This window comes from Festucalex cinctus, chromosome 3 (assembly GCF_051991245.1).
Source record: "Festucalex cinctus isolate MCC-2025b chromosome 3, RoL_Fcin_1.0, whole genome shotgun sequence".
NCBI classification, from domain to species: Eukaryota; Metazoa; Chordata; class Actinopteri; order Syngnathiformes; family Syngnathidae; genus Festucalex; species Festucalex cinctus.
This window is the reverse complement of record NC_135413.1, coordinates 2,364,157-2,374,861: the sequence shown is the minus strand read 5'-3', so window position 1 is coordinate 2,374,861 and position 10,705 is coordinate 2,364,157. Positions and strand designations below refer to the sequence as shown.

The following is a 10,705-nucleotide window of genomic DNA, read 5'->3' as shown; positions in this document are numbered from 1 at the left end:
GCCACTTTGCCGTGCTGGACCTTCTCTGAGCTCTCCTTTACGTTATGATGCCTCCCTGAGCAGTCCTGGTATGTTTCATTTCATTTTATATAACTTCAAAAGCTTCATATAAAACTTTTAAAGCAACACACCACTCACGATGAATTTTGCTTTGTTGGATAAGGCAGTGTTTGTTTACTGGACATTATAAACAAACGAGTAGCAGTTAAAAATTTAAAAGAAAGAAGAAACTTATTGCAATCATTCATAATGGTTTACATGTACAAAAGCAGTAGAAAGAAGTTAAAAACTTATCTAGTCCTACCTATTCTTTATATCTATTGACTTATTTCATTAATAAAGTAAATTAATACATGTCCACGAGGGCAATTTTCTTAGAAGAAATGCAGTTGCGCAAGGAGGACCTTGAACAAAGGCGTGAGCAGAACAAGGAGGAAGTTGACCTCAGAAGCGAGGAGTGCAAGGAAGATCAACAGCTGGCACATGAGCTGGTTGAACAAAACCAAAGGCACAACAGAGAGTTCCAAATGGGCTTCCTGGCAGTCCTAAACAGACTTGTGGACACAAATGAGCCAAATGCATAAGTAACTAGAGCTGCGAGCAGCTGTAAAGGGCCCTCGCAGCCCGGGCTACGTTGGAGTACTTGCACATTGGGGTACTTGCACATTGGGGTACTGGCACATTGGAAGCAGAATTTCTTTGAAAATAGCATGATAAACCATTACGTGGATTTTATTTTTTTATTTATTTTTTGCCAGGTGTGATGAGTGGCTCAATGGGTTTTGGTGATTGTTTAAGATCTGCAAAAATCAGCATCTTTTTTTATTTTAGGCAATGAGTTGCCCTGATTTGGTATTTTTTGCAAAAATACATAGACACATCATCGCTCGTACTCATTGCACAATGTTGCTTTTATTGTCCACAGAGGCGATCAAAAAAAATGAGACTAAATAAAAAAAGTACATATGTTTGGATCGGTCTGATGCCAATGAACATATTGAGTGGTGGAAAGTAAAAGAATATTCATAAATGACTTAGTTATCATATTTACAATGAGTTTACAATTTTTGTAAAAATACCGTAAGTGAGGCATTTTTTTTATGCCTCAAGGACTAGGTGGCGCTATATTTATAACTGAATTTTGTCATAGAGATATCTTCACGCCTTGACTATAAATATACATGTCAAGATTGGGATTTTTTCAAGCATGTACCGGGGAGTTATTAAGCATATCTTTCATTCATGATACTGCTTTTAACGTCCATAGAGGCTATCAAAAATAAATAAAACTAAATAAAAAATACGTATGTTTGGATAGGTCTGATGCCTGTGAACATTTTGAGTGGTGGAAAGTAAAAGAATATTCATAAATGACTTAGTTATCACACTGAGAATGAGTTTACAATTTTTGTAAAAATACCGTAAGTGGGGTATTTTTTTTTCATGCCTCAAGGGCTAGGTGGCGCTGCATATATAACTGAATGTTGTCATAGAGATAGCTTCAGGCCTTGACTATGAACATACATGACAAGTCTGGGATTTTTTGGAGCATGTACCGGGGAGTTATTAAGCATATCCTTTTTCAGTGCGAAACACAAATTTTGATGCCCCGCCCTCATCATATAGTATTTCCAAAAGTCAAAAATTTTTCCCCCTGTTGTTGGCTCAGGTCTTGACATGGTCCAGGTCAAGTCTGAAGTCAGTCGGATGAAACGTGTAGGAGAAGTGGGCAAATGTATGCCCCCTGTAAATGTGCAAAAATCGTCAAAAATGGGACATTCAAAAATTCGTAGCTCACTTCCTGTTCATTTTAGCACAGGGGTCCAAGAGACTTTTTTGTAGGTGTTGGGCTCCCTCATACACCTAAAAATTTCCAAAGATCTTGCTTAAACGTACAACTGGGGCTGCTTCGTTAAAAATTTCTAGGGGGCGCTATTGAGTCATTTTTCTAAAAATAGCACAATCCACGATAAAATATTGCTCATTTTGTCAGGCCAGATGTGTGCGCCAAGTTTCATGAGTTTCTGTGCATGTTTCGGCCCTCAAAATTGGCGTTGTTTTCTTGGCGAACAGCACTTAGCCACGCCCACAGCGATTCGCGAAAACTCACAAACTTCGTGTTGTGACATAATGAAGGCCGAAACCCTCATCTGAGCAAATATGAGGTAGGTCCAGTTAACGTGTTTGGAGAAAAACGTAGAAGAAAATTCGTAAGGAAAAAAATTGCCACTAGGTGGCGCTATCAGTAAGATGAAATATAAGTTTGTAGATGTCTTTAGGGCTGGACTCTCATCAAATGTGTAAAATTTTGAGAAGATAGGATCATCTGGGTCAAGTTAAAGCAACTTTTATTGTCACGAAAAGTCTTCAGATTTTGCGGCACTGTAACGGCCACGCCCTTTGGCGAAAAGTTACAATATTCGGTGTGGGGCATGGTCAACATCTTAAGGCTTTTCTGACCAATTTTTAATTGGATCCCTTCAACGAGCTCGGCACAGTAGCTAAAAAAACGTAAAGTATGACATTTATTGTCACCACTAGGTGGCGCTAAATGTATAACTGAATTTCATTGTATAGATGTTTTCAGGCCGTGACTATTAAGTTGCATGAGAAGTTTGAGATTTTTTGGAGCTTGTCCATGGGAGTTATTTAGCATTTTGTGTTTCTGGACAATTGAAATTTTAAAGGCAATTTTTGATGCCCCGCCCCCGTCATATCGTATTTCAAAAAGTCAAGATTTTTTGCCCAGTTGTTGTCTCGGGTCTTGAGATGATACATGGCAAGTTTGAAGTCAACTGGATAAAAAATGTTTGCAAAGGGTGAAAAAGCATGACCACAGTGAATGTGCCAAAATGGGACATTCAAAAATTCATAGCTCATTTCCTGTACATTTTAGGAAATGGCTTCCACTGACTTTTTTGTGCGTCACGGGGTGCTACACGTGCCTGCCAATTTTCGTAGCTCTAGGTCAAACGGGCCGGGATTGGTTTTTATTTTTCTACGCTAGGGGGCGCTATAGAGTCGCGTTATGACAACATAATATCAAATTTTTCGCCGGGCCCGAAGAGATTGCAAAGTTTGGTGAGTTTTCGTAAATGTTTAGGTCCTCAAAAATGCGATCGTTTGCGGCGGAGGAGGAGGAGGGAGGAGGAAGAGGAAGAGGAAGAGGAAGAAGGAGGAGGAAGAGGAAGAAGAAGGAGAAGGAGGAAGAAGAAGGAGAAGGAGGAAGAAGAAGGAGAAGGAGGAAGAAGAAGGAGAAGGAGGAAGAAGAAGGAGGAGGAAGAAGAAGGAGGAGGAAGAAGAAGGAGGAGGAAGAAGAAGGAGGAGGAAGAAGGAGGAGGAAGAAGAAGGAGAAGGAGAAGGAGAAGGAGAAGGAGAAGAAGAAGGAGGAAGAAGAAGAAGGAGGAAGAAGAAGAAGGAGGAAGAAGAAGAAGGAGGAAGAAGAAGAAGGAGGAGGAAGAAGAAGGAGGAAGAAGAAGAAGAAGGAGGAAGAAGAAGAAGAAGGAGGAAGAAGAAGGAGGAAGAAGAAGGAGGAAGAAGAAGGAGGAAGAAGAAGGAGAAGAAGAAGGAGAAGGAGAAGGAGAAGGAGAAGGAGAAGAATAAGAATAAGAATAAGAATAAGAATAAGAATAAGAATAAGAATAAGAATAAGAATAAGAATAAGAATAAGAATAAGAAGAAGAAGAAGAAGAAGAAGAAGAAGAAGAAGAAGAAGAAGAAGAAGAAGAAGAACCTCGCAGCGGTCGCTGCTCGGGCCCTAATAATAATTTCTACAAAAACAATAAATGCTTTTGTTTTCATATCACTTTTTGTTCTGTTTTTTTTTCCCCACACAAATAAAAACTTATGCTCAATGAATTCTTTTAAATGTTTTTATTTTTGAAAAACAGTAATGCAAACACACATTCATTACAGCGTCCCACCATTCAGAGGTTCTGATGTTCTTCCACTCCCTGCGCGGAACACACCCAGATTGGTAGAAGTGGCAAATCTGAAACAGAAACACAACAAATTAATAAACGTTAAGTTAATATCTACATTAATTACTTTTGTGCAACAACCTTGTGATTGACATAACAGAATACCTTAAAATAGCGGAATATGCACCAATTTATGGCCCGATGATAAACCACTGGCTTGAGGTGCCAATCTGACACTTCCAAAATCATCACTTTTCCCAAAATCCCTGCACCTTTGTTCTATCATTCGTGCATCGTCAAAGAAAGCAAGCCATTTCAACACTTTGGATCGGTCAATAATGTGTTTTAAATTTATTTTTTATTTTTTTTAAACTTGCGGACAGACTAACAATACATCCAGCTCCAACGGTATTATGAAATACAAAGCATACATTTAGCGTTAACAGCAACTCGCCATCAAGCCCTATTTTGCCGTGAATTGCACGAGAACTGGACAGGAAACACCAGTTTCCAGCGATTGCCCTTTTCATGGCAGAAAGCGCGCGTCACGACAAAATATCCACAAACAAGACCAACGTGTGCGGACACACGCTTCACTTTATTCACATTTTATGTTGCAGCTTAATTCCAATGTGAAATAAATTTCGTATAATTGTGTGTTTAAACCTTACCCAGTGCACGTCTTCGTGCTTGCAGGAGTGAGTGTCTTCGTGCTTGCAGGTTTGACTGTCTTTCCAAGTGAGCAAGTTCTGCCCAATTCTCGTCTTGCTGTGGTAATATGGCGGGTCCTAATGGTTCTCATCAACCTTTCCCGTGAAGTTCTAATTGCTGCAAACGTAACTCTGTTCAACATGACAAGGAAAACGAAAAGATGGTATGCCTTGTATCACAACAAATGGCGATGGAGGGTCAAAGGTCGCGTTTTTCAACGTCACCCTGCTTGTTTGTCATTCAGTTTAACCTGTACCGCAACTTGCTGGACAGGCGGGGTAGTGCTGTTTTTTTTTTTCCCTCCCCTGACATACGTCATCAGTCTCATTTGAATAAGCTACCTTGCCCACTTTCATGCTGTGTGAACGCAAACTCGTGGGGCGCTCACAAGTTCTTCGAACCGGTAACTGACTCTACCATGAACTCAAAGTTCATGGGCTTTTTGGTGCGAAAGCGCCTCTTGTGAAGAAGAGCGCCTACACATGAGAGGTCTTTGACGCCATCAAGAGCCAGGATTCTTAGAACTATTTTGTGTTTAGATGGGTGAAGGATTCTGGCTGCGTTCAACACCACAATGTTAGTCTCGTAGCAGCAAAGGTATGTTCTATTTTGACACGGTTACTGGTGTAAAACGTTATTCATGAAATAGTTTGCGTTCAGATAAACTCGTCTTACTGTACGTCCGCGGCGCCTCCCGGGAGGCAAACATTCCATAACAAATGTAGAGAGCTTAATTTTCGGCGAGCATTTTCGTTAAAAGGTAGGAAATATGTGTCACAAAAAACATTCAGAATAGGACACTACATTACTGCGAATCATTGAAACCAGTCATTTGGAGCCTCTAGCTAAAAAAAAATTAAGTTTGTTGGGGGGCAAAGTGGAAGTGAAAGCCTAACCCGGGATTTACACCGGTTGCGTGTGCGGTTGACTGCGTGCTCCGGACGCATCAATTTTTTGGCCAACTCACACCGGCTCCGCATAGCCGCGGTCCGGCAGCGCCGTCGCCAACCACTTCCCGCCGTGTCTCGCGTGACCGCACGCAATCTTTTGGCATTAAAAACAACGACAAACACACAGATAGTCTGTGCTCAACAGAGAAGCAGAAAGAGAGGTGGACTTTTATTATTTTGTGGCTTTCCACCTCCAATATAAACCTCTCCTCGTCCATGTTCGCTGGTGTCTAAACCGTGAATGAGCACCTCGCACGTTAACTCCAGGCCCGGCTACGCCCACATCACGTTTTGCTAGCATGCTTGCAAAATAGGAACTGGCGAGTGTTTTATCTTGAAAGGTAACCGGACATTTATTTTGAAACTGCATCGGTTTTCCTGTCCCTCTCGATGTGTTTTGTGCTAGCTTGCCATTTGCCAGAGGCCGACGGATGCGGCAACCGGCAAAAATAGAAAATAGGTCTACTCGTGCCGAAGGGCTGCAGCACGCCGCAGCTGAGCCGCAGTCGATACGCAATGCACACGCAACCGATGTAAACTGCACCATTCGAATGAAGGGAATCTAATTGGTTTTGTCGCCGGAACGCACCGCAGCCGCATCCGGTGTAAATCCTGGGTAAGGTATGTTGTTTTTAGTTGAAACAGTATGTCGATCACTACTTTCATGGTGTAAATTGTTTTTCATGAAATCGTTTGTGTCGTCTTGCTGTATATCCAAGTCTTCGAGCTATCTTAACTTGCTTGCTGCTAACAACAGACCGCACATCTTTTACTACACATTCCTCAGCAGAAATCAAGCCAGAGTTAAACTTACAGTTGCGTTCTTGGTAGCGCCTCACGATGTCGTCAAGATCATAAGCACTTGCAAAAGGGCTGGAGCCGTCAATCACAGACACCTTGAAGAAAAAAAGGACAAATGGAAAACAAATTCAGAGTGGAATGAATCTAATTATCCCTTAACTCTCTCAATACATATGACGTATATAACGTCATAAGAGTCATTGTCGCCGCATACACATGACATATATAAGTCATATATATGTCATATAGCTTTATTTATGCAAGAGTGTACATTAGGGTCTGACGCAGCTTTTGAGTGAAGGATCAGGTTTGACTGCAACGTTAATAATGGACAGCGGGCGGCAACAACTATAACAGACAGCCACGATCACGCAAGGATCACGTTGTAGAAGAAAAAAAAAACAGGAAGTGTATGCGTTGGCCGGGGGGAGGGGGGCGAGGCGGCCGGCTCAGCTAATGCGGGGGCCGCGGAGGAAGAGAGAGTGCGAGCGATGGACAGAAAAACAAAACAGCTAGAGTTAGTTATTTTATTTTTTTTAGATATAGTTATTTTCGGCTGTAAAAGCATCGTCAGCAAAGGATGATGGCGGCGATCAAGTTTCACGTCGAAGTAAAGCCTAATTTATGCCTCCACGTTTGCTCTTGCGTTGATGACCGCCGTAGATCACATGATCTACGGCGTTCATGAATTTTAAGTGCCGCGTCGCTCGTGGACGGCTGCGGTGCACACGTCGCCAAGCCTTGAACGCCGTAGATGGCGGGGCGTAGCTCGCTTCTGATTGGTCCGTTCGATGGCGTTTTTTCTCTCTCTCCCCGCCCCCCGCCCAGATAGTTTCCGTGAAGGCAACTGGCGGCGCAAATCGACTTCCTGCTCGGAGACCACGGCTGTGCATGTGGATATGTACCTGGGACGAGAGGCGGAAAACAACAATAACTTAAAAAACAAAACAAAACTGTTCTCTAAGCGCATGGCTGTTGTGTTTTGGCGAGTTTACGGCCGACACCGGTGCAAATTGACAATAATTAATTGCCACGGTGATGAACTTAATCTCCCCCCGGCTTTGTTTCGTGTTTCTCAATTAAATTGAACTTCCTGAATCCATCATAAAATGCAGAGGAATCGCCACTCTGTGATGTCCCAGCCATAGCGACAGCGGGACTTGGTGTGAAACTCCAGCAGACACCGATTTGTATTGCGCACAAGTCGGAAGGCAAACGCACGAGCGGAGCTACGCTGTGACGCCTCCGCGCGAGCCTCTCGCAGAAGCATACTGAGGCCTTAACTCATCGAGCAGCCGTTGAGCGACGCCCCGCCGGCCGCGTCAAGCGAGAAAGACTACCGGGAGACCGGGAGGATGACCGATCATCACCACAATTACACTGATTTGGAGGATGACGAGTATAAACCAGATTTGGATCCTGACCTTTAAGATGAGCGTGTGCCTTCAGATTGGAGATGAAGCAGAAGGGAGTCGCCGAACCCCGCTCCAGAACGAGGAGGTAAGAAGACCTGCTAACTTGCTAAATTCCCCTTCGTAAATCACACGTCACCCTCAATGCCCTCATAAGACAGTTATGTACATCATTTTGTCCTGCCATAGAATAAAGTTGCCAGTAACACTAATAATACATGTACAAGTCGTGCATCTTATAAATGTAGTGGACAAATATATGAGTGTGTGTGCAGAATCGCTAGGTTGATAGACGGACTTGTGTATTGTTATTGTTTTAGTTGTAGTCAAAGTTTTAGAGAGAGGTGGGGAAATGTCAATATGAAGCAAAAAAAAAAAAAAACAGACCGATTTGTGTATTGTTAGTGTATTGTTAGTGTTTTAGTTCTAGTCATAGTTATAGAGAGAGGTGGGAGAATGTCCTTTTTTTTTTTTTTTTTTTTTCAATTACAGATGCATCCAGCAGCCAGAGAGCTTGACCTTCCTTTGTTGGTGCAATGAAAGGTGAATAAAGGTAGCCTACTATACTTCATACTGCAGCAATAAAATATCAAATATTTAGGGCCCGCTGCGAGGCCCTATTGTTTTTCAAGGAATTCTTATTAGGGTCCGAGCAGCGGCGGCAGCGGCGGCGGTGCCGCTGCGAGGCCCTATTGTTTTTGTAGGAATTCTCATTATTATTAGGGCCCGAGCAGCGGCGACGGCGGTGCCGCTGCGAGGCCCTATTGTTTTTGTAGGAATTATTATTATTATTAGCGGTGCCGCTGCGAGGCCCTATTGTTTTTGTAGGAATTATTATTATTATTAGCAGCGGTCGCTGCTCGGGCCCTATTTTTGTAAAAATTATTATTATTATTATTATTATTATTATTATTATTATTATTCTTTATTCTCCGCAAACGATGGCGATTTTGGGTACCTAAACATTCACGAAAACTCACCAAACTTTGCACACTCCTCAGGCCCGGCGAAAAATGTGATATTATTAAGTCGTCATAACAATGCGACTCGATAGCGCCCCCTAGCGTAGAAAAATAAAAACCAAGCCCGGCACGTTTGAGCAAGAGCAACAAAAATTGGCAGGCACGTGTAGCACCCCGAGACGCACAAAAAAAGTCTATTGGGACCATGTAGCTAAAATGTACAGGAAGTGAGCTATGAATTTTTTTATGTCCAATTTTGGCCTATTTTGGCACATTCACTGTGGTCATGCTTTTTCCCCCTTTGCAAACATTTTTCATCCAATTGACTTCAAACTTGGCATTTATCATCTCAAGACCTGAGAGAACAACTGGGCAAAACATCTTGCCTTTTCGAAATACTATATGACGGGGGCGGGGCACCAAATATTGCCTTTAAAATTTCATTTGTCCAGAAAGAGCAAATGCTTAATAACTCCCATGTTCAAGCTCCAAAAAATCTCAAACTTCTCAGCCAACGTAATAGTCACGGCCTGAAAACATCTATATGATAAAATTCAGTTATAAATATAGCGCCACCTCGTGGTAACAATAAATGTCATACTTTACGTTTTTAGCTACTGTGCTGAGCTCGTTGAAGGGATCCAGTTGAAAATTGGTCAGAAAAGCCTTTAGATGTTGATCATGCCCCACACCGAATATTGTAACTTTTGCCCATAGGGCGTGGCCACTACGGGGATGCAAATTTTGAAGATTTTTTGTGACAATAAAAGCTGCATTAACTTGACCGAGATGATCCTATCTTCTCAAAATTTCACACATTTGATGAGAGTCCAGCCCTAAAGACATCTACGAACTTATATTTCATCTTACTGATAGCGCTACCTAGTGGCAATTTTTTTTCTTACGAATTTTCTTCTACGTTCTTCTCCAAACACGTGAACTGGACCGACCTCATATTTGCTCAGATGAGGGTTTCGGCCTTCAAGGTGTCACAACACGAAGTTTGTGAGTTTTCGCGAATTGCTGTGGGCGTGGCTAAGCGCTGTTCACCAAGAAAACAACGCCAGTTTTGAGGGTCTAAACATGCACAGAAACTCATGAAACTTGGCACACACATCTGGCCTGGTACAATAAGCAATATTTTATTGTTGATTGTGCTATTTTTGAAAAAAAGACTCAATAGCGCCCCCTAGAAATCTTTAACGAAGCAGCCCCGGTTGTACGTTTAAGCAAGAACGACAAATATTTTTAGGCGTATGAGGGAGCCCAAGACCTACAAAAAAAGTCTCTTGGAAACCATATGCTAAAATGAACAGGAAGTGAGCTACGAATTTTTGAATGTCCCATTTTTGACGATTTTTGCACATTTACAGGGGGCATACTTTTGCCCACTTCTCCTACACGTTTCATCCGGCTGAGTTAAGACTTGACCTGGACCATGTCAAGACCTGTGCCAACGACAGGGGGAAAAATCTTTTTTTTTTTTAAGAGCTCAGAATTGTTCATTCGGTAGTCTTACCGATTCAACGTCTTGTCATCATTGCTCTTTTTTTTTTTTTTTTTTTTTTGTGTGTATGTGTGCGTGCGTTTGCGTGCGTTTGTGTGCGTGCGTTTGCGTGCGTGCGTGCGTTTGCGTGTGTGCGTTGCGTGCGTTTGCGTGCGTGCGTGCGCGTGCGTGCAAATACGTATAAATTTATACTCATTCATTCACCTAAAACCTTATAAATATCCCATTACCCTTCGCCTTAACCAGGTACTTCAGAATCTTGCCAGAGTCGTGAGATTTAAATGGTCAGGAGACCAGAGAAAAGGTCAGAAAAAAAAAGAAATAAAGAGAAAAGAAAGGTAAATCAAAGTGACATCCAGCACCGACCAAACACTTCCTGCCTTCCCCATGGTTACAAAATCAAAGTCTTACGCCAATCCCGGAAGCCTCTAAATTCCAGCAA

The 10,705-nt window shown here is 42.3% G+C and overlaps 1 protein-coding gene across 2 annotated transcripts in view; it reads right to left on the bottom strand.

Annotated features, from left to right (window-relative positions):
- Positions 1–10,705, bottom strand: part of tmem231 (transmembrane protein 231) — a 190,929-nt gene that overhangs the window by 92,968 nt on the left and 87,256 nt on the right. For both annotated transcript variants that reach the window (XM_077515472.1, XM_077515471.1), the window contains exon 5: positions 6,396–6,477. In XM_077515472.1, the coding sequence (XP_077371598.1) occupies positions 6,396–6,477 (82 nt within the window). The remainder of the gene's footprint in view (positions 1–6,395; positions 6,478–10,705) is intronic.